This window comes from Protopterus annectens, chromosome 3.part1 (genome assembly GCF_019279795.1).
Source record: "Protopterus annectens isolate FY-2018-M chromosome 3.part1, PAN1.0, whole genome shotgun sequence".
Lineage (NCBI taxonomy): Eukaryota > Metazoa > Chordata > Ceratodontiformes > Protopteridae > Protopterus > Protopterus annectens.
Genome location: NC_056732.1, coordinates 1,812,534,586 through 1,812,560,049, shown reverse-complemented (window position 1 = coordinate 1,812,560,049; position 25,464 = coordinate 1,812,534,586). Strand labels below are relative to the sequence as shown.

Genomic DNA, 25,464 nt, shown 5'->3' with positions numbered 1-25,464 from the left:
GTACATATTACTGGCAGCTTGTACAATTGGTGAAAAAAAAACAGTACATAAGTAATGATTCTCAAAGCAAAGCTATTATACAAGCAATACAGAGTATATAACATGAGAACATTCCATATGAGTAGTTTCAGCTAGCAAACTTTATATAGGGCACTTCATGTAGTAGGTTGGGAGGGTGGCCTAATGGTTAAGGTGTTTGCCTTACAAACACAATGTGCAGGGTTTGAGTCTCACAAGGGATAATTGGCTAGGCTTACAATGGCTCTCAAGGGCAGTTAGCTTAGTACTAACCTATGAACCTATGGGTGCAAAGCAGATATAGGAATTAATTAGAGACTAGGTACTTAAACTTTTCACACATTTAGGAGGTGTAATACCTGAGCGATAGGCTATATGAGTCCTGTTGCAGAAATCAGCAAAGTTGGTGGACATTGTTGCAGATATAAGTGGTGGTATGATATTAAGGTAGGCTGCGAGAGTACCTGAATGTCTTGCCTGGTTCAAAGGTAGGTCTATAAGGATTAGGAAGAGAAGGAAGTAGACAGAAGGGATCAATGGTAGAACAATGGGGGTTAGTAGAAGAGGGAAGTGGACAGGATGGAGAGGCGGAGTAAGTAAAAAGACAGGTGGATGTGAAAGGAGGATGCCAGAGTAGTAGAGTGGGGGTGAGAATAGTACTGATGGTTGAAGTTAGGTTATATGAGATGTGGTGTTAGCACATGTGCACAGCCAAGATGAGGAGAAGTGTTGTTTATAATAATAATGTAAAATATATAATAATGTATAAATATTATAATATATTTTTATATATTATTATATATTAAAAATATATGAATATATAATGTATATAGTACCATACTTCTGTAAAGCTGTCATCTTTTGATACCATTTTATTCATCGAAGACATTATAGCTACATTCATTTTTCTGTACTACATTATTCCATAGTTATGCATGCCTTTCCTTTTTCTGTGAAATTTCATGTGCCTCATATATTTGTATGATTTTTTTTCTCATTTGTATAATTTACTTTTTAACTGAATTTTGATCAGACTGTGTACTTTCTGTCTTGGAACTTTTGAGGCCTGGACCCCCACTGAAAAGTGGTCTTTGTGCCAGTTGGACGTTTCCAGTAAATAAATGTAAAATAAAATCAAGTAAAAAAAAAAAAAAAAATAGAATAACAAGTTTTGTATTAGCATGCATTTTCTGAAGAATATTGTCTCAAACCCAAATGTCTGTCATTATTTAATTGTTTTGCCAGAAAACCACAGATTTACAAGCAACAAGCCAATAATATACTACAAAATCAGGAACCTTCTGAAAATCAGGATTAGTTGATAATTATTATATTTTATTCAGTAGAATGCATGTATAATTGGTTATGTAGATATAAAAGCTGAATGTATATACTCTGCAAAGCTAACACATAAAAACACTTTTACTGAAGGAGTTTTTTTAATGTAAGACATGCCTTTGATCTGCTCTGTTTACGGTATAAATCTCACAGTGTAAAAAGTTAAGTTTTTCCCTGTGTGATCTAAGCTGGATACAGCAGTTTGTCTCATTAATTATTTAGACAAGTCCTTCCTCCTACACACTCCCACTCAGCATTGTTTCATGAATATTAAAAAGCTTCCCCATAAGTAAGGGGATACTTTTCAGAAGAGGACAGGAATTAAAGGCTACTGTACAAGCAAAGTTGCAGAACCTGCAGAGGGCTTTTTATTTCTTTACAGGAAGTGATTGTTTGAGTCTTTGAAAGCTGTGACTTGTTGGAAGCTGAATTCAGATCATGAAGCTGGAGGTAATAACTTGACTAACAGTAACTTTTGAATTCTGTGGTTAGATCGCATGTGTTGTAAGCCCACACGCTGAAACAGGTAGCTGGAGTTAAGGTCATCTGAGCTACAGAGAACATGAGGTTTTTTAATTATGAACTCCGATTTGTGCTTGTGGAGACAGGGTATGGGTCAAGCAGAGTTCGCAGAAAGCTGGCATGGAAACTGGTTTTCTTAAAAGAAATGTTAATTTGCTGTATTTTAGCAGCACGAGTTACGGTTCTCAGGGTGGGCAACGGAAGTTCACGTTTTACAGTCTTTTTTTAAAGCTGGTAAATATTTGTAAATATAATTGCATTTCTCTTGTAGCTGTTTGATAAAGATATTAGTAGATACTTTATACATTGCAAAAAAAAGACTTTGCACCGAAGAACTAATTTCCATATTAAAATCTAAAATTCATAGTACTGAGAACTAAAGCTCTAATTAAGGAACTGCTTCTTGTGCAAAGGATACAGGGCTTGAATCTTTCCACCTTCATTTGCCTACTGTGTGATGTAGATATAGGCTTCTTAATGGTTTCCTGGAAAGCATGCTTACTATCAGCTTGTAAACTTATGAACCTTCGTACAGTTGCATGTAGTGTATATTCAATTTTATACAAAAAGACTTCCTAAAAGTAGCAGAATTAGTAATGTGAACCTGAAGTATAGATAATCAGGCTTTTTGCTTATACTAGAGTTGCTTACATTTGTAGGTGTTTGGCTTGGTGTCTAACAACAGTACACTTTTTTCAGTTGTTCCCTGCATTGTCTTTCAGTTCACTCTTCCACTTTTTTAACGGTTGTATTCTTTTGTAAGGGATGTCCCATACTGTGTACTGTTTAGGATTCCTGGTTTTCACCCAGCCAGTCCAGGTTCAATTCCCGGTATGGGAAAGGGCCATTTTTTTTAGGCGTTGGGGATTGGCGTAAAGGGTAAGTTGTTTACCTCACAGACACAAGGTGTAGGGTTTTATTCTCACCTTTGAAATAGAAATTGTCTGTGCTTCAACTGACCCACAGGGACAGCTAGCCTAGTACTTAACCCTGAACCTGTGTATAGAAATTGGTACAGCCCTGTGTAGATGAAGGTAAGTGGTATGAATTTGATGGTTCTGTTATGGATGAGGGAAATGTTAGCAATACTTTTGGGGGGTATCTTAACAGAATGGAGAGGCGCTGCTGATGCATTTATTGTATTTCTTCAAAAAAAATAACTAAACTAGTTCCTATATGTAAAAACTCAAGATTATTAAAATGGTACAATGTAGATGCTGATCAGAGAGTCTGCCATCCATATGAGACACTTTATCTTGTGTAAGATGCTAGACTCTGAAACAAATAATACCTATCTGGGAATTTAAAATGCTGAGCACGCAGGGACCTTAAGGAACTTTTTTTATATTTATTCAATGTTCCTAAAGGTAACTTATTATTGGAGATAGGATGCTGTAGTCAGAGGTTTGAGTACAACCTAGTGGAAAATTAAGAGCTGTGCAGTTGTGGTATAAGTAATAATAATTATTTTTTGGAAGCACTGGAGAAGTATGTGAATCTTACTCTGGTATAATTAGGGGTTTGAGGAGGTGACTTACATGTCCGCTGAAAGATCTTTTATTACCTCCTCTGACATTCAGCCTCAAGGCTGCAGCCTGGCTCCTGTGATACTGTTAAATAAGGGAGGGCTGCAGTGGTGGACCATGCTAACTGTCCATCTTGGTGCTGTTAAATAAGGGAGGGCTCCATGGTGGACCATGCTAACTCTCCCGCATGGTGCTGTTACATAAGGGAGGGTCCCATGAGTTAACTATGTAGTTACGTGTCCCACATGGTACTGGTACGTAAGGGAGGGCCCTAGGCATGAATGTGGTCATCTGTCCCCTATAATGCTGTTAATTCAGGGAAGATACAGGGTGAAATTTGCAGTTACCAGTCCCACATAGGTTCATAGGTTTATACTAGGCTATCTGCCCTAAGGCATTTATAAGCCTAGCCCAGAGTTTTTGTGGCTTACGCCACCCCTTATGTTAAAAAATACTGTGCCCATTAGCTTGTTGTGCCTCTGTCCAGCAGTGACACAGAGATGATTCCCGGGGTAAACCTACGATCTCCCATCCACAGGTCAAGATTTCTCTTGAACAGAGCCAGCGAGGCACTCAGCCTCACATGGACCGGGATTTTATTCCACAACATAGGGAGTCTCTGGGTGACAAATCTATCCCTCCAGCATGTCCTATTTATATCCGTGCTAAGGTTTAAGTCACTTGCTCTATTGGATCTGGTAGATTTGGATTTTTTGAGGTGGAGCATGTCCATTAATTCCGGGTTGGACATGGCCTTGTATGTCAGGCACAGGTCACCTCTGAGCAGACGGTATGCGACTGAATAGAGCTGGAGTTTCTTCAGTTTGGCAGCATATGACAGATTTTGGAGTCCCTTTATCCTTTTTGTGAGGTACTTTTGGGGTCTCTCCAATTGCTGCAGGTGTCGGGTGAGATACATCCCGAATGGGGCATTGTACTCGATCATTGGTCTGATAAGTGAAGAGTACAGGGGAACAATGACCTCACTTGATCTGGATGTGAATCCCTTCATGATCAGGTGGGCAATGTAGAAGGTTTTTCTAACCACTTTAGCAATGTGAGTGTCAAAAGAAAGGCCACTGTCAACCTGGGTCCCCAGGTCCCTGATAAACTCTTCTGTGCTTAGTGGATTGCCACCTATATGGTAGCTTGGGGTTACCTTGTTTTTCCTGAAGGGTATGACTATACATTTTTTGGCATTTAACTTCAGGCCATGGCTCTGGCACCAGCTATCAGTTTCTGTGAGAACCCTCTGAAGGATATCTGTGTCCAGTGTACTTTCCACTATAGCTCCCAGTTTGCAGTCATCTGCAAACTTTGTCAGCCATAGTCCTCCTATGTTAGCCTGTACTTCTGAGAAGTAGATGCCGAACAACAGGGGGCCAAGGACTGAGCCCTGTGGGACACCACTTGTGACCGGCTTGGAGTCTGACATGGCGCCAGCTACTCTAACCCTGTGGGTTCTGTCCTTTAGCCAGTTTGCAACCCATCTTGTGACATATGGGTTTACATTTAAGCTGGTAAGTTTCTCTATAATACCCGAGTGAGGTATTGTGTCGAAAGCTTTTGCAAGGTCAAGGTAGGCTGTATGGACTGTCTTTCCTCATCAATGGCCTTGGTGACTGTTTCAAGAAGTCGACCAAGTTCAAAAGGCATGATCTGCCCTTGACAAAGCCAAACTGGGTCGGGTCCAATGTCTGCAAGTCCCCTATGTCTTTGTTTATGAGTTCCATTATGATCCTCTCCATAGCTTTGCAGACCAGGCTTGTTAAGCTTATGGGGCGGTAATTACCAGGGTCCGTAGAGGCACCGCCTTTATGGAGTGGGACCACAGTTGCCGTACGCCACTCCTTGGGCACGTATCCTGTGGTAAGGCTAAGATTAAACAGCTGCCTTATGTGCGGGTTTAGTTCCTCATTGACTTTGTGTAGCACACAGCCGGGGACACCATCCGGTCCCATTGATGCTGTGTTTTTAGCTTTAGAGAGAGCAGCTTTCACTTGCGCATTGAAGATGTCTGGGAGGCTGCACTCCGCTGGGATAGTTATCTCTCCTTTTGGGGGGGAGAGTGGGGTGAAGTTTGCAATGAACCTGTCTGCCAGTATGTTGGCAATGTCTGTGGGTTCAGTGATTTTTGTATCATTTTGGACTAATTCTGAGCATATCTGGGAGTTTCCACCCAGGTTTCTAACATAGCTGAAGAAGGCCTTATGATTGTCTTTTGAATCTATGTCAATTTTTCTCTCAAAGTTGAACTTGGATGATTTTATGAGTGCTCGTATTTTTTTACTAATAATGATCAAAGGTGTCTTCTCTTTTATGGATTTTGCTCTATCATGTAACAGCTTTCTTCTCTTATTGTAAAGTTTGTTTATGGCTGGGGTCCACCAGACTGGACGTTTGCCCTTGGTGGAAAGAGTCTTGGTTTTATTAGGGATTGCCTGATCCATGCAGTCCTGGAGGTGTTCATAGAAGGCATTTGTAAGGGCTTCCGCAGCTTGGGTTGTGGTTTCCACTGGCTCGGGGGCCTTGAAGGATACCACACCAGTCTTGAGTAGTGTGAAATTTGCTTTAGAGAAGTTCTTCACTGTGGTGTTTTTTGTTTGGGGTGGCGTCGGGATGTGGATATCCAGTGAGATTAGTTTATGATCTGATCTCACCAATGAGGGATATACTTCTGGTGTGGAGCATTTTGTCCCCATGTTTGTGATGATGAGATCTAGTATATTTTCTCCTCTTGTGGGAACGGTGACTAGTTGTTCCATGGCATTTGAATTTATCAACTCCAGGAACCTTTGGGCTAGAAAGTTTGGGCTTGAGTAATGTTCCCAGTCTATATTCGAGTAGTTGAAGTCACCCAATATAATGGTGTTTGGAGATACATTTATACCCTCCAGTGTCTTCAGGAAGGCTGTGTGGGGTTCCTGAGTTTGAGAGGGTGGCCTGTAGCATGCTACAAATTGTAGAGCAGTTTGCCTATGGTTAATTGCACCTGGATGGTTTCCGATGCTTCGTGCGTTGCCACCAACCTGGAGGTGTGGGTATCCTTGATGAATATGGATACACCCCCTCCTTTTGTGGTGTGGTCCGGGTTTTGGGGCTGCTCCACAAAGGAGGGACCCATGGTAAACCTTGCAGGTACCTGCCCCATATCTTAGTGTTACATAAATGATGACCTCAGAAGTGAACCATGCAGTTACATGTAGAACCATGTAGTAACCTGTCCTCCATGATATTGTTTCATTTTCATAAAGGTAGTTTACCTGTCATCCGTAGGTGCATATGAGATTACTAGGCTAACAGCTTAAGAACCGTACATGCCTAGCCAATATAACCCAATTTTGCCCAATATATAACCTCCACAGGCAAAAGGATGGCATGGGTTTGTGCCTTTGCCTCAAGTATCTTATAGATTGCCCCTGTTTATAAAGAGCATGGGAACTACCCAAGGTGTGAATTTGTAATTCCCCATCCACTGATCCAAAATGTGTTTGAAGTGGGCCATAGAAGGGCTCTGCTTAACATGAATAAGAAGCCTTTTTCAAAAAAGGGGCAATTTCTGAGACACACATCTGTTTCTCCAGCATGTTTTGTTTGAGTCAATGAATACGTTTAGATCCCTAAATTGGGTGACCTGTGTGCTGTTTGAATTGCAGATATGTTGCAGCTCCATCACGGCTGGATTTGTGATTGCCTTGTAGGTCAAGCACAGGTCATCCCTTAATGGTCACTATGAGACCGTGTAAAGGGATAGGGCTTTTAGTATATCTGCATAGGACATGCTGTTCACACCATTTTCAAGTACATGCCAAATGGCTCATCATACTTGATTGTTGGTCTAATGAGGGCTCAGTATAGTGGGACTATAAGGAGAAAAGCACCTGCTATGTGCTTTAAATCCAAGACCTACAAACTCTGAGCCTTAAAAAGCAAAAGCAAGTGGACTTCCTACAAAGCCACTGTGACACCAGTATGACTTCCAGACCGATGCAGATACTTGTTAATCCACAGCATGCGCATGCAGGACATAAGAGGAAATAGTAAGGAATGAAGGTGGGAGATCGTAGGTTTACCCCGGGAATCATCTCTGTATCACTGCTGGACAGAGGCACAGCAAATTAATGGGTATAGTATTCTCATCCTAAGGGGTGGTGAAAGCCACACACACTCTGGCTAGGCTTATAAATGCCCTAGGGCAGATAGCCTAGTATGAAGCTATGAACCTGTGAACAGGATGGTCAAGGTGAAGTTATACTGTATATGCTTGTACAGGTAGTACACCTGTTACAGTTACTGCATTTCCAAGATGTACTGCAGTTAATTGAAAAAGATGTATGTTTTACTGCTTTTATAACAATGTATGTAATTACATGTTTGCATTTCTCTCCCCTACATCTTTGTCACTGTCCATTCCGTGTACCATATTTCTTGCTGTTTATTTTGATTTCTTTCCATTTATTTCCATTTGTATGCAGCTACATCCACAGCATCACCTGTGGCCCAGCCACGGCCCACTAGCTCCCAGTGACTAACACCACCTCACACATCCCAACAGAAACCTGCTGGTGCTGCCTCACAAACTGTACTTGTGGAGTGGAGATGTTTAGGCCCACAAGTGCTGCCCCTAGTAGGACTTCACTGGTGGCCCACTGGCCCCAGTGACTAACACCATCTTGCACATCTCAACAGCAACCTGCTGGTGCTGCCTCACAAACTGCACTTGTGGAGTTGAGATGTTTAAGCCCACAAGCACTGCCCCTAGTGGGACTTTACTGGTGGCCCACTGGCTCCCAGTGACTAACACCAACATGCAAATCCCAATAGCAACTTGCTGGTGCTGTTTCACAAACTGTACCTGTGGCGTGGAAATGTTTAGGTCCACAAGCACTGCCCTAATGGGAATTCACTGGTGGAGTCTGCTGTGATTGCAACTGGTTGCTGTACTAGTGGTGAAGACCCAGCTGTGCTCAGACGTGTGCTTGCTGAGGTGGTCAGTCAACTGATTAACCAGTGTATAGTCATCCACATTGGCCACCTAGAAATACTTTTTATGTGTCTTTTAGAGTCACATCCCTGTCCTATACTGCCATCAATACCAGAGCTAGGGCCTGGCACTGAGGGTACCCAAGTGGGGTCTGATCTCCCATTTTGTCCCATTCAGGCAGGTAGTATTGCTCTCTGTCCCTGCCATATTCCCTATCCCAGTGTTCCCCTCTCTGCTGTATCTGTGCCCATCCTAGTTGGTTGTCCATTCCACCAAATCATCATTCTTTGTTTGTCTGTCTCCTATTCCATTGTGCTCCTTCTCCTTCAGTGTGTCAGTATCTGCCCAATCAGTCCTAGCTGTTTTTTTATGTTCAGCGTCTGAACAGATAGAACACTTGCTTTGGGTACTTGAAGATCAGAAAGCTGTGGGTTCTGTTCCCATCCCTGCTACTTTGATTAAATGTCCAATACTTACATGGCAGTCCTTCAAATGAGACATTAAACAAGGCCCTATCTGTTTAACTGGTGGTAGTACAGGTGGATGTAGCTCCCACAGCACTTATCAAAAAAGATTGAAGAAGTTCCATGGTGCCCTGGTCAAAGTTCCCCTAATCTGTATGAATACCACCTCCCATGAAAAGACACAATGTCCTAGTGCGGCTAACCTGGTCAACAAAATCATAAATAAAAAAATGTTTTTGTGTGAGTTCCTGTTACCTACCATAAATCTTAACCTTCTTTCTACTTTCCTTATGTCCTTTCCCAACTTACCTTCTCTCTCTCTCTCTCTCTATATATATATATATATATATATATAGATATAAAGTGGACACCTGTCCCATGGAAAAGTTACCCTTCCTTCCCCTACTACCATCCTATTCATTCCTTAATATTTCCTCTTATGTCCTTTGCTCTACTTACTTCCTTTTTTCATAAATTTGCTACCACCATTTAACTTGGTCATAAAATAGATGACTGTCACATTAAAGCTGCTAGATACCTTTATCCATCTTGGCAATTCTTAGAGCATAAGAATGTGTCCAGTCACATTGATGCACCTACACACACCATGATCATTACCATGTCTCATTGTATACTATACCTGTATTCAGTACATACACGCACCATGATCACATACACGCACCGTGATCATTACCATGTCTCATTGTATACTATACCACTATTCAGTACATACACGCACCATGATCACATACACACACCATGATCATTATCATTTCTCATTGTATACTATAGCCACTATTCAGTACATACACGCACAATGATCACATACACACACCATGATCATTACCATTTCTCATTGTATACTATACTTCTATTCACTACATACACGCACCATGATCACATACACACACCATGATCATTACCATTTCTCATTGTATACTATACCTCTATTCAGCACATACACGCACCATGATCACATACACACACCATGATCATTACCATGTCTCATTGTATACTATACCTCTATTCAGCACATACACGCACCATGATCACATACACGCACCATGATCATTACCATTTCTCATTGTATACTATACCTCTATTCAGTACATTCACGCACCATGATCACATACACACACCATGATCATTACCATTTCTCATTGTATACTATACCTCTATTCAGTACATACACTCACCATGATCACATACACATACCATGATCATGACCATTTCTCATTGTATACTATACCTCTATTCAGTACATACACGCACCATGATTATTACCATTTCTCATTGTATACTATACCTCTATTCAGTACATACATGCACCATGATCACATACACGCACCATGATCATTACCATTTCTCATTGTATACTATAACCACTATTCAGTACATACACGCACCATGATGACATACACACACCACGATCATTACCATTTCTCATTGTATACTATACCTGTATTCAGTGCATACACACACCATGATCATTACCATTTCTCATTGTATACTATACCTGTATTCGGTACATACACGCACCATGATCACATACACACACCATGATCATTACCATTTCTCATTGTATACTATACCTCTATTCAGTACATACACGCACCATGATCACATACACACACCATGATCATTACCATTTCTCATTGTATACTATACCTCTATTCAGTACATACACGCACCATGATCACATACATGCACCATGATCACATACACGCACCATGATCATTACCATTTCTCATTGTATACTATACCTCTATTCAGTACATACATGCACCATGATCATTACCATTTCTCATTGTATACTATACCTCTATTCAGTACATACACGCACCATGATCACATACACGTACCATGATCATTACCATTTCTCATTGTATACTATAGCCACTATTCAGTACATACACGCACCATGATCACATACACACACCATGATCATTACCATTTCTCATTGTATACTATAACCACTATTCAGTACATACACGCACCATTATCACATACACACACCATGATCATTACCATTTCTCATTGTATACTATACCTGTATTCAGTACATACACACACCATGATCATTACCATTTCTCATTGTATACTATACCTGTATTCAGTACATACACGCACCATGATCACATACACACACCATGATCATTGCCATTTCTCATTGTATACTATACCTGTATTCGGTACATACACACACCATGATCATTACCATTTCTCATTGTATACTATACCTCTATTCAGTACATACATGCACCATGATCACATACACACACCATGATCATTACCATTTCTCATTGTATACTATAGCCACTATTCAGCACATACACACACCATGATCATTACCATTTATCATTGTGTACTATTCCTCTATTCAGTACATACATGCACCATGATCACATACACACACCATGATCATTACCATGTCTCATTGTATAATATAGCCACTATACAGCACTTACATGCACCACGATCACATACACGCACCATGATTATTACCATTTCTCATTGTATACTATAGCCACTATTCAGCACATACACACACCATGATCATTACCATTTCTCATTGTATACTATACCTCTATTCAGTACATACACGCAGCATGATCACATACACACACCATGATCATTACCATGTCTCACTGTATACTATAGCCACTATACAGCACTCACATGCACCGCGATCACATACACGCACCATGATTATTACCATTTCTCATTGTATACTATAGCCACTATTCAGCACATAAACGCACCATGATCACATACACGCACCATGATCATTGCCATTTCTCATTGTATACTATAGCCACTATTCAGCACATAGACGCACCATGATCACATACACACACCATGATCACCATTTCTCATTGTATACTATAGCCACAGTTCAGCACATGCATGCAACATGATCACATACATGCACCATGATAATTACCATGTCTCATTGTATACTGTAGCCACTATACAGCACTTACATGCACCACGATCACATACACGCACCATGATTATTACCATTTCTCATTGTATACTCTACCTCTATTCAGTACATACACACACCATGATCATTACCATTTCTCATTGTATACTATACCTCTATTCAGTACATACACACACCATGATCACATACACGCACCATGATCATTACTATTTCTCATTGTATACTATACCTCTATTCAGTACATACACGCACCATGATCACATACACGCACCATGATCATTACCATTTCTGATTGTATACTATAGCCATTATTCAGTACATACACGCACCATGATCACATACACACAACATGATCATTACCATTTCTCATTGTATACTATATTTATTTATTTATTTTATTTTACATTTGTTGACTGGGCTAGTCTAGCTGGATATATTTCCATTTTCAGTAGAGGCCCGGGGAGAAAAGCTCCACATAAAACATAACAAACCGACATGATAATAATAAACACATAGAATACAAAGAAAAGGAAAAAAAAATTTGAATAAAAATTGAATAAAAATTGGTAATAATAAAAAATGGTAATAAGATCAATAAAAATTAAGGCACATAATCAATAATAGACATGACTAGAATTAAATCAGATTCAAAGCATCTTACTTAATACTAACAGGCTGTATCTTAAGGCTTCTGCTATAATAGGAAAAAGTACAAGTAGGAGGAGAAGTAAAAGGAGTAATGTTAGGTAAAAAGAAGGGAGGCGAAAGTAGATAAGAAGTAAGAGAAAAAAAGGGTAGCAAGAGGAGATAGGAGAGGAGAGAGAAGTAGGTAGAGAAAAAAGGATTAGAAGGAGGAAGAAAGGTAGATAGTAAGTATAAGCACCCAGTAGGGTTAGAGGTCAGGTAAGGGGGGGGGGGGGAAATCAGTCTGGTGTATTACATGAGCAAAGCCAGTGATTTTGGAAGTACAGTTTGATTTGTTGTTTGAAGAGGGGTAGAGATGTGATTAGAGTTAAATCCCTAGGTAGCAAATTCCAAGCTCGGCCTACAGTATTACTGAATAGAGAGTCTCTAGCAAGGTTGTGAGCCTTTATAGGTTTGGTCAAGAATTTACAAGAGGAACAAAGGGAGGTAAGATTATTATAAGGGAGTAAAAGCTGTGATAGTATAGGGGTGTTATCAGGTTGGTATAGAATTTTGTGGGCAATAGTAAGTTGTGAAATTATAATATAGTTTTGTAGTTCAAGCCAGGCTAAAAGTTTCAGGTTAAGGCAGTGATGGGTTCTGAAAGGATTACCAGTGGCGAAGCGGGCAATGTTATTATAGCAAGTTGCTAGTTTGTTTAGGTTAGTTTTCTTGAGGTTAGTGAAGATAGGAGAGGCATAGAAGAGAGTAGATAAAAGATGGGAGTGGGCAATAGTAGCTCTAGCTGATGGGGTAAGGAATGGTTTAATACGGTATAAGGATCCTATCTTTTTATTTACTGATTTGATAGTGTTGTTGATGTGTTGATCAAAAGAGAGATTGTTATCAATGGTTATTCCTAGTAGTTTAGTTGTAGAGTCTGGAGAGATGACAGTGTTGTTGTTTGACAAGATGGTGAAATTAAATGGGGAATGCGAATAGTGGGGTGAAGAGAAGAAGTTTGGTTTTTTTAGCATTAAGGAGAAGATATTGTCTAGTAAACCATGTTTCTACAGTGTTAAAGATATTTTGGGTTTGTGAGATTAGATCAGAGGAGGAGGGTGCTGAACAAATAATAGTGGAGTCGTCTGCATATTGAATACAGGTGGCTCGAGGAATTACAGAGTGGAGATCATTGATGTAGAGGGAAAAGAAAAGTGGACCAAGAATAGAGCCCTGAGGAACTCCGATAGAAATGGGCAGTAAGGAGGAGATATGGTTGTCCCAGAGAACGGCTTGTTGTGTGTTGTTGAGATAAGAACTAAACCATTTGATGGTAAGAGTGTCAAATGAGAGGGATTTAAGGATGTTAATTAAGGCAGAGTGGTTAACCATGTCAAATGCTTTTGAGAGGTCAATGAATAGAGCAGAAGAGAAAAGATTATTGTTGCGATTGTTGTTAATGGTATCTGTAAAGGAAAGGAGAGCAGTAGTGGTGCTATGGTGGGGTCTAAAGCCATGTTGACAGTTAGCTATAATATTGTGTAAAGAGAGGTACTGTACAAGTTGCTGATGAATACATTTCTCCATAATCTTTGCTAAAGGTGAGAGAAGGGCAATTGGTCTAAAGTTGGAGTAGTCAATACAGTTACCGCCTTTGTGTAGTGGGATAATATGAGAGACTTTCCATAGTAATGTATGTATATAGCCAAAGTTCAGCACATGCATGCAACATGATCATTACCATGTCTCATTGTATACTATAGCCACTATACAGCACTTACATGCACCACGATCACACACACGCACCATGATTATTACCATTTCTCATTGTATACTATACCTCTATTCAGTACATACACGCACCATGATCACGTACACACACCATGATCATTACCATTTCTCATTGTATACTATAGCCACTATTCAGCACATACACGCACCATGATCATGTACACGCACCATGATCATTACCATTTCTCATTGTATACTATACCTCTATTCAGCACATACACACACCATGATCACATACACGCACCATGATTATTACTGGTTCTCATTGTATACTGTAGCCACTGTTCAGCACATACATGCACCATGATCATTACCTTTTATCACTGTGTACTATAGGAGCTATTCAGCACATACATGCACCACGATTGTTACTATTTCTCACTGAGTACTATAGTCACTATACAGCACAGACATGCACCAGGATCACATACACACACCATGATCATTACCATTTCTCACTGTATACTATAGCCACTATACAGCACATACGGGTGTATATTACGTAGTCGAAAGGTAAAAGGAGCGAACACTCTTTTATCAAACACTGAACAGCCAAACCACTAAATATCAAAGACAAGGAACAGCGATTTTTCCCCAGGGAAAAAAATCACTGGGCCGTTTTCGGGACTTTGCTATTTGCTCCACTGTGGTGCGATCTCAGAGTTGGTATATTTAAGTAGGGGGGGTGGGGTGAAGCCCCCCACTTTATTTTATGCTTGGATTTTTTTTTTTTGCAGAGTTTTTTGTTCCGTGTCTTCGATATTTAGTGGTTTCGTTTTTCAGTGTTCAATAAAAGAGCATTTGCTCTTTTTATCTTTTGACTACATAATTTAGACCTGCACATACATGCACCACGATCATTACTATTTCTCACTGTGTACTATAGCCATTATTCAGCATTTACATGCACCATGATCACATACACGCACCATAATCATTACCATTTTCATTGCATACTATAGCCACTACACAGCACTTACATGCACCACGATCACATACACGCACCATGATTATTACCATTTCTCATTGTATACTATAGCTACTATTCAGCACATACACACACCATGATCACATACATGCACCATGATCATTACCATTGCTTATTGTATACTATAGCCACTGTTCAGCACATGCATGCACCATGATTACATACATGCACCATGATCATTACAATTTCTCATTGTATACTATAGCCACTATACAGCACTTACATGCGCCACGATCACATACACGCATCATGATTATTACCATTTCTCATTGCATACTATAGCTACTATTCAGTACATACACACACCATGATCACATACATGCACCATGATCATTACCATTTCTCATTGTATACTATAGCCACTGTTCAGCACATGCATGCACCATGATCACATACACGCACCAAGATCATTATCATTTCTCATTTTATACTATAGCCACTATACAGCACATACATGCACCATGATCACATACACGCACCATGATTATTACTGGTTCTCATTGTATGTACTAGCCACTATTCAGCACATACACGCACCATGATCACATACATGCACCATGATCATTACCATTTGTCATTGTATACTATAGCCACTATACATCACTTACATGTGCCACGATCACATACACACACCATGACTATTACCATTTCACACTGTGTACTATAGCCACTATTCAGCACATAGATTCACCACAATCACATACACACACCATGGTCATTACTGTTCTTCATTGTACACTATAGCCACTATTCAGCACATACACACACCATGATCACAGACACTTATCATGATCATTACTATTCCTTGTTGTACACTATAGCCACTACTCATCACATACATGCACCACAATGACATACACGCACCATGATCCTTACCATTTCTCAATGTATACTATAGCCACTGTTCAGCACATGCATGCACCATGATCACATACACGTTCCAAGATCATTACCATTTCTCATTGTATACTATAGCCACTATACAGCACATACATGCACCATGATCACATACATGCACCATGATTATTATTACTATTTTGCATTGTATGTTATAGCCAGCATTCAGCACATACAAGCACCATGATCACATACATGCACCATGATCATTACCATTTGTCATTGTATACTATAGCCAGTATACAGCACTTACATGTGCCACGATCACATATATGCACCATGACTATTACCATTTCACACTGTGTACTATAGCCACTATTCAGCACATAGATTCACCACAATCACATACACACACCATGATCATTACTGTTCTTCATTGTACACTATAGCCACTATTCAGCACATACACACACCATGATCACAGACACTTATCATGATCATTACTATTCCTTGTTGTACACTATAGCCACTACTCATCACATACATGCACCACAATGACATACACGCACCATGAACATTACCATTTCTCATTGTATACTATAGACACTATTCAGCACATACACGCACCACGATGACATACACGCACCATGATCATTACCATTTTTCATTGTATACTATAGCCATTATTCAGCACATACATGCACCACAATCATATAAACACCATGATCATTACTGTCCCTCATTATATGCTACAGCCACCACTCAGCACATACACACACCATGATCGTTACTATTTCTCATTGTATACTATAGCCACTCTTCAGGGATACATGTTGTCAGCATAATTAGTCATTGCTGTTGCCATGAGCAGGATGTTTAGTGAGTTGCTGGCTTCACACTACTTTTCCACACTTAATTTTTAATGAGCTCCAGGCCTTGTCATGTACACTATGTAAACATTGACTGACTGGTTTCCCCACAACCACCATATTTCTGAATCCAAGGTAATGTCACATATTTGTTTAAAATATTAATTTTTTACCAGTAACTGTTTTCTCATTCTTGGTGCTATTTACTTTTAAGAAAACAAGTACTGAAGAGTTATTTCCTTTTCCTTTTTAGCTTTATATTGCATTTTTTACCTTTGTTTCAATACTTTTTTCATCATATTTTTTTTACTTCCTTACAGATGTCATTGTCATCCTAAGAACAATAAATATATTCAAAACACCAACATAATATTAATTTTCATTTTTGTTTACATTTTTCTTACTATTATCAACATTTCGCCCATGTTTCATGTGACATATCTTTGTCCTGAAATGTATTTAGTGAAATAAAATTTTGTGTAATGTTCATTCTACCCCTTTCATGGAACCACCCCCTTCCCCTGGGTCACTCAGTTCAGTCAAACCAGAAATGCTCATGCTTTTCACATTTCTTGCATGTGATCTTACTGTCTTCCATCAATTTGTGCAGCTCCAGACTGGGCTCACAGACCTTTAGGATATGCTTGAATTAAACATGTATCTGCACCACAAAAAACATGTTTTGGGTTAACTGCACTGTTCATTCATAACTATTTTCCATTACTAAAGTACTGTTGTGTAAAATCTTACCATAGCAGTAGAGTCCCTTCTCTCCACTGCTGCTATATTCTTTACCTAAGAGATCTTCTGCCATGGATAGCCAACGTCGGACGGCATACTATAGCCATTGTATTTCACACATATACTCCCTGTGCAGAACTTAGGGCATAAAGCTGACATACACATGCAAATACTCAGAACCAAATTGCCCTAGAAGGGACAAAAAAAGGACAATGTGGAAAATGTACATCCAGAAGAAAAAAGTTCAGAAGGGAAAGGAAATGAACGCTGCTCGAACAGGAGGACAACAAAAGAGAGTAGCACAAACTATAATATAGGGGGAAGGAGGATGGAACAAATATTGCAGCAACGAAGAGAAGGACATCTACTGTTATGTTAGGATTTTACACAACTGTATTATGTCCTTCTATATCACTGCTGCAATGTTCTTTACATAAGGGAAGAGTACAAGAGCTACGCAGAAAGCTGGGAGAGGAAGGCACAGAAGAGCTCTCTATAAACCCATGCAGAATAGCCTTGGCAAAACCGGCCCTGGAAACAAACTCCAGTTTGTAATGTTTAGTTATTAGTATGAACAGGGGACAAAGTAGCAGCCTCAGTGGTGGAATTGGTGTCCAAACCCATGAAAAAGGCACCAGAAGAAGTAACTGTCCTAGTAGAGTGTGCCTTTATAGAGGAAGAAAGACATTTGCCACGAAAAAAATAATAACAAGAAATGGCTATAGAGATGCAGGAGGAGATTTTTTTTTGGAAACAGCCAAACCCAAATCCTGAGATGAAAAGAAACAAAAAGTTGCGCAGATTGGTTAATTGCCTAACTAGTTTAAATCAGTTGTCGTCTTCTATTGTTTTATATATATATATATATATATATATATATATATATATATATATATGTGTGTGTGTGTATGTATATTGCATTCTATTCATTTGCTTTTACTGTATTGGGGTTTCTTCATTCTTTATTACTAGTGGCATTGACTACAACTCTGATCTGAGATATATAACAATAAGTACCCTTTTCTGTGCATTTAAAGAGTTTTTTTTATTGTATCTGCTTTATTTTCTGGAAAAATATATATATATACTTGTTTCCCGCCTTTCTAAGCAAGTATAGTCCGGTTTTCAGGTTAAGTGCTGAATTCAGGGCTGTGTTACAAATCTCTGTGTTTGCCCATACCTTACCTGGATAGAAGGAAGTTTCTCTGTTCACGTGTGAGAGAGGGGAACTTTGAGCAGCCTATCTGGTTTACTGGCCATTTTGGGCTAATTTCTATCTCTTTCATTTTGCTGCTATAAATACCGCATTTGCCCGGTTTTGCATGCCAGGCAGCGCTGGTTAGCTAGGGTAAACTATTCCCGGCTCCACAAAGTGTCCTCTTCAATTTTTCCCTTGGAACTAGACAAACTTTTAACTTAAGATCTCAAACCATTCATTTCTCAGCCCAGCACTTGCTCAAAACTCATAGCAAGTACTTATAAACCCTAGCACTAGACCCTCCTATACTGTACAGAAGGACAAGGCTTTCTATTCAACCTTACCAGCCATTCAGTAAAATAGTTCACTGTACTTATCCAGGCATGTCCAAAGGGCAGTTTCAGGCATACTCTCCAGTCCAACTGGTGAATTGGGGCATTTTGAGGCAATGTTGCAACTGCCTCATGTACACAGACAACCCTCTCCTCCTACCACCAAACACTAATACATGTGAGAGATGCAGTTATACAACCAAACTGGAGGGCAGGCTCTCTCAACCCAAGGCTGGATCAGACAGTTAAGAGGAGAAGGGAAATACTGGCATCACACCACCAGTCTCACATAGACCCATTAAACCAGCACCGACAAAAAACTCACATAAATACACGAAAACATACTTGGAGGCTCTAAATAAAAATCTGCAAAAGCAACAGAGACCTCCAAAGCAGACATCCAAGCAACCTCCACCCCCCAACACAAATCATGAAACACATACTTCACAAAACCAGTGTGCCATGCAAACACAGCCTTTAAGACAAAATAACATACCCAACGTACTAGTAATAGGTGACTCTATAGTCAGGCACACTGACGTCCCACTCACTAGGCTGAATAAGGAGAAGGTTACTGTTAGCTGCCTGTCGGGTGCCAGGATCCGCCATATAACACAAGCACTCAGGTCACTCCAGAACAAGTACAAATACGACTCTGTCATTGTCCATGTTGGTGTGAATGACCTGAGCCGTACCTCCCTGGACTACATGAAAAGAGACATGGAAGAGCTCTCTGATCTTGTAGCTCAGGCTGGTATGACCCTGACCCTGAGTAGCATCCTGCCCTCACCAAGAATGATACCACAGTATAAAGAAAAAATTATCAATTTCAACAATTGGCTAAGTTTCTGGTGTCATTCAAATGGGATTCAGTGTCTGTCTGCCTGGGAAGACATGCTCGACAAGCTACGCTGCTTTGCTAGAGATGGCTTGCACCTGTCACCCTTAGGCTTTCGAATACTGGCCAAGGCTCCTGCCACCCCCATAGTGCCTTTTTTAGGCAAGGCTCAAAAGACAAACCCACCGCCATAAATACCACAAGTAACAAAAAACTGAGGGTGATGCTACTCAATGCCAGAAGTCTAAACCTCAAAATGCATGCACTCGAGGCACTCCTCAGTATGGAGAAAATCGATATATGTGCAGTAACAGAAACCTGGTTTAAGGCTCCAGAGAGCACCCCAGCACTACCAGGCTACAACTCATAACATACATTTCGGCCACAGAATCCAGACCAAAATACAAAAGGTGGGAGCGTATCCATATTCATCAGGGATACCCACACCTCCAGGTTAGTGGCACAGCACAATGCTTCAGAGATCATCCACGTGCAACTAACAATGGGCAAAACTGCAATTCAAATTGTAGCTTGCTACAGATCACCCACCATGTCCCAGGACCCCCATTCCACATTTCTGGAAACACTGGGAAATATAAAGGTCCTACCAAACACCCTAATATTGGGTTATTTCAATTTCCCAAACATTAATTGGGAGAACTAGTCATGTACTAACTCCCTTGCACAACATTTCCTAGAATTTATAAACTCAAATGCCCTGAATCAACTGGTCAACACTCCCACCAGAGGTTACAACATATTTGACCTGGTCATCACCAACATGGGCGACCGGTGCTCCACACTGGAGGTCAACCCCTCACTGGTTAGATCTGACCATAAACAAATCACTTTGGATATCCATATTCTGCCCTCACCCCCGGACAAGCAAACCAGTGTGAAAAACTTTTCAAAAGCAAACTTCACGTTACTTAAGACCGAGGTGGAAAGTTTCAAAGCCCCCATGCTAAAGGATAACATTGTCCAAGCTGCAGAATCCTTTACTAATGCATTCTACGGGCACCTACAAGAATGCATGGATCATGCTATCCCAAGCAAAACCAAGACTCACTCCTCCAAGAAAAGGAAACCAGTCTGGTGGACTCCTGCCATAAACAAGCTATACAATAGAAGGAGGAAACTAGTACAGAAAAGAGTAAAATCCCAAGAAGGGAAGACATCCCTGATCAGTATCAGCAAGAAACTACGATCCCTCATAAAATCCTCCAAGGCGAGTTTCAAAAGAAAAATTGCCAAGAACTCCAAAGATAACCACAAGGCATTATTTAGCTATGTCAAGAATCTAAGTGGCAATGCTCAGATCTGCTCGGAGTTAGTGTAGAATGGTACAAAATATACTGAACCGACTGATATTGCCAACATCCTGGCAGACAGGTTCAGCACAAACTTCACCCCCCTCTCACCCCCAAAAGGGCCCATAACCCTACCAGAAGAATGTAGAGCTCCTGAAATCACAGACACTCAGGTTAAAACAGCACTCTCCAAAGCCAAAAACACAGCATCAATGGGTCTGGACGGAGTCCCAGGCTGCGTCCTACATAAGCTCAAAGACGAACTAACCCTTCACCTAAACACACTGTTCAAAGTCAGCCTCTCCACAGGTTACGTACCCATAGAGTGGTGCACGGCAACGGTTATTCCGCTCCACAAAGGTGGAGCCACAACAGACCCCTATAAGCCTGACTAGCTTGGTCTGCAAGGCTATGGAGCGCATCATCATGAAACTCATTAACAGAGACATTGGGAACCTCCAAACACTGGACCCTACCCAGTTTGGCTTTGTTAAGGGCAGATCATGCATCCTAAACCTGGTGGACTTCTTTGAGACAGTTAGAAAAGGCTATAGATGAGGGAAAGATGATACACACAGCCTACCTAGACCTCGCAAAGGCCTTCAACACCATTCCCCATTCTGGTATTATAGACAAGCTCACCAGCCTGAACATAAACCCCTACGTCACAAGATGGGTTGCCAACTGGCTCACGGACAGAACCCACATGGTAAGAGTTGTGGGAGCTAGGTCTGACTCTAAACCGGTTACAAGTGGCATTTCCCAGGGCTCAGTCCTAGGACCCCTCCTGTTCGGCATATACTTCTCAGAGGTACAGGCAAGCACAGGAGGACTATGGCTGACCAAGTTCGCAGACAACTGCAAACTAGGGGCTATAATTGACTCTCTGGCTGACACAGACATCCTCCAAAAGGGTCTCACTGAGATGGACACTTGGTGTCAAAATCATGGCCTCAAGCTAAATGCCAAAAAGTGCATAGTCATCCCCTTTGGAAAAAACACAGTACCCACAAACTACCACATAGGTGGTAGTCCCCTAAATACGGAAGATGTAATAAGGGATCTGGGGACCCAAGTAGGTAGTAAACTCTCCTTTGATAATCACATTGCTAAAGTGGTTAGAAAATCCTTCTACATGGCACACCTTATCACAAAAGGGTTCGCATCCAGATCAAAAGAGGTCATTGTGGCCCTCATCACTCATCAGACCCATCATAGAGTACAATGCCCCATTTGGGATGTATCTTACATGACACCTACAACAGCTGGAAAGACCACAGAAGTACCTCACCAAGAGGATCACTGGCCTAAAGCAGATGCCCTATGCAGCTCAACTGAAGAAACTCCAGCTGTCCTCGGTTGCATACTGCCTACTCAGAGGTGATCTCTGCCTGACATACAAGGCCATGTCCAACCAAGAACTGATCGATATGCTCCACCTAAAGAAAACCTTATCCCCTTGAGCCACACACTCTAGGGATCTAAATCTCACCACAACAATAAATAGGTCGTGCTGGAGGGGATAGATTCCTGTCACAGAGACTTCCCATGCTTTGGAACAAGATTCCAATCTATATTAGCAGAGCTCCTTGCTAACACTCTTCAAGAGAAACCATGACGAGTGGATGGGAAACAAAAAGTTTACCCCAGGGATCACTTCAGTGGCTCTGCTGGACAGAGGCACAGGGAACTAATCTAAGGGGGTGGCGAGAGCCAACACATTCTGGCTAGGCTTATAAATGCCTTCGGGCAGATATCCTAGTACCTACCTATGAACCTATAAACCTTTGTTTTATCCAAATAATATCTGAGCTGTCTATGCAAAATATTTTCCACTTAAACATGTATGAGTTTCTGGTAGCAGGTTTCCTGGCCTCCTGCAGAACCCCAAGCATGTCCTCAGAAAAGATGTACTAAAGGGATCAAATCTGTATCACTCACAGTGTTGTTTGAAGAGTGGATAAGTGAGGATGGATAAGAAACCCCTTGTCTTGTGTGAGAAGGTCCCCCCGGTGAGGTAACTTGTGATGATACCCCATGCCACATGAAAAAGAAGGGGAACCAGTGCTGTCTGGGCCAAAAGGGAGTTACCAGAAAGAATTGTGAGAGTCCTGCTTGATCTTGTGCAGAACTCTTGGCAGCAGAGGAAGGGGAGGATAGGCATAAATAAATATTCCTTTCCCATAAATGACAGGGCATCCTCTTTCTAAGTCAGAAGACTTGGTACTCTCTAACAAAATAGAGGAAGATGTCTGTTCAAAGGGGAGGCAAAAAGATTTACTTGAGGAATACCACACCAATGGACAGTGTCCAGGAACACATCTCTGTGAAGCATCCATTTGTGAGCCTCTGTTTTGGACCTGCTCAGTCTGCCACTAGGTTGTGCTCTGAAGGAATGTAAACTGCATGAAGAGTCAATGGATAACTGATAGCCAGATCCCAGGGCAGAAAAGCCAGTCTGCAAAGGAGATAGGATCTCATACCTCCCTGCTTGTTGATATACCACATTACAGTGGTATTGTCCATGAAGATTTTCAGGGGGTTGGGGAGAAAAAAAAGAATAAAAACTCTGTACAGGTGGAATCAGAGTCCTCATCTCTTTTATGTTGATATGTTCTGACCTCTGAGGAAGAGGCCAGAAACCCAGGTCTGAGGCATCCATGAATAGTGCAGGAACTGGCGCATGAAAGGGGCAGTCCTAGATTGAGAGAAAGTTGTTGAATCCACCACTGGAGCTCAAGTTTGAGACAAGGGAGCAAAAGAATACAGAACTGTAGGGGGTGGCAATTTTGAAACCACACTGATTTGAGATACCACTGAAGCTTCCTCATATGGAGTGTGGCAAGAGGAAATAGTGGAGGCCATAAACCCCAGAATCCTGAGAAATTCCCTGTCTGTAATAGAGTACAGAGGAAGAAGAGACTGGAAGAAGGTTATCAGAGACAAAACCTTGGTTACAGAAGTAGAGGCCAACATGGGAATGGTCTGAATCCTGCAACTGAGAAAAATATGATCCTGGGAGGGTGTAAGCACTGACTTCTTGATTGATGTTGAATTTGAGACTTTGCAAAAGACAAGTGATAAAGTGAAGATCTTGAAGAAGACTGCTGGGAGAAGGAGCCTGAATAAGCAGGTCATCTAGAAAAGGGAATATCTGTATCCCTTGAAGCCTGCAAAAGGTAGTGACAGGAGTGAGACATTTGGGGAATACCCTTGGGGTAGTAGAAAGGCCAAAGGGCAAAGCAGAGAACTGAAAATGAGTAGAAGAAACGAGGAACTGTAAAATATCCTGAACAGATGGTGAAGAGGCATGTGAAGACAGGCAACCTTGAGGTCTAGTGAGACCAAGAAGGCCTGGGAAAGAGGAAGAGGAAACAACATACGAAGAGACAGAAATCTGAAAGAAGAGTCCTTGAGAAAAGTGCTGAGGAGAGAGAGATTCAGAACTGGTCTCCAAGTCCCCTCCTTCTGAGGGGCCAAAAACATCCTGGACTAAAAACCTCTTCCCGTTTGGTTGGGAGGAACATGTTGAATGGTATCCTGATCCAGAAGTGACTGGAAAACCTCTGGAAATAGAGGGAGTTTGTCTGGAGGAAGCTGCAGAATGCCTGAATGGGGGGAAGAAATTTCCATATCATGAAATACCCCTGACAAATTTAGTTATTTATTTACATTTGTTAACTGGGTAGTGCCTGACTGGGCAAGTAGTCTGTTTTCTTTTTTTTCCTCCAACATCGTTATTAAATTTCCACATGTGACAAAGGCAATCTTACATTTATATAAATGAAAAACATACAAAATGAAACCACTTTAGTTGTAAATAGTTTATATACAAGTTAGAAAATCCACGTTTATATCACAGACACCATTGAAACATCTGTAGTTGTAAAACATTACAAATCACTTATAAACCTTCTAGTCATTGTCAGTGAAACATTATATAGCTCATTCAAATCCTGACGCTTAAACCTCGTTCCTGCTCTGCATATACTTTTCCCACAATTCACATTTTTTTTCTATGTAGTTTGCTCCTTCCCTTTTCTAAAGATCTCAATTCGAGTTGTTTTATCTCAATTACTGTATTCACTACTTCTAGTAAAGTTGGGCTAGACTTTGATTTCCATTTTCTAGTAA

The 25,464-nt window shown here is 40.8% G+C and overlaps 1 protein-coding gene across 1 annotated transcript in view; it reads left to right on the top strand.

Moving 5' to 3' along the window:
- The first annotated feature begins 1,730 nt into the window (after positions 1 to 1,730).
- Positions 1,731 to 25,464, top strand: part of LOC122798691 (zinc finger protein 501-like) — a 236,247-nt gene continuing 212,513 nt past the window's right edge. Inside the window, exon 1 of the mRNA XM_044067785.1 lies at positions 1,731 to 1,806. Coding sequence (XP_043923720.1) covers positions 1,795 to 1,806 — 12 coding nt within the window. The 5' untranslated portion in view covers positions 1,731 to 1,794. The remainder of the gene's footprint in view (positions 1,807 to 25,464) is intronic.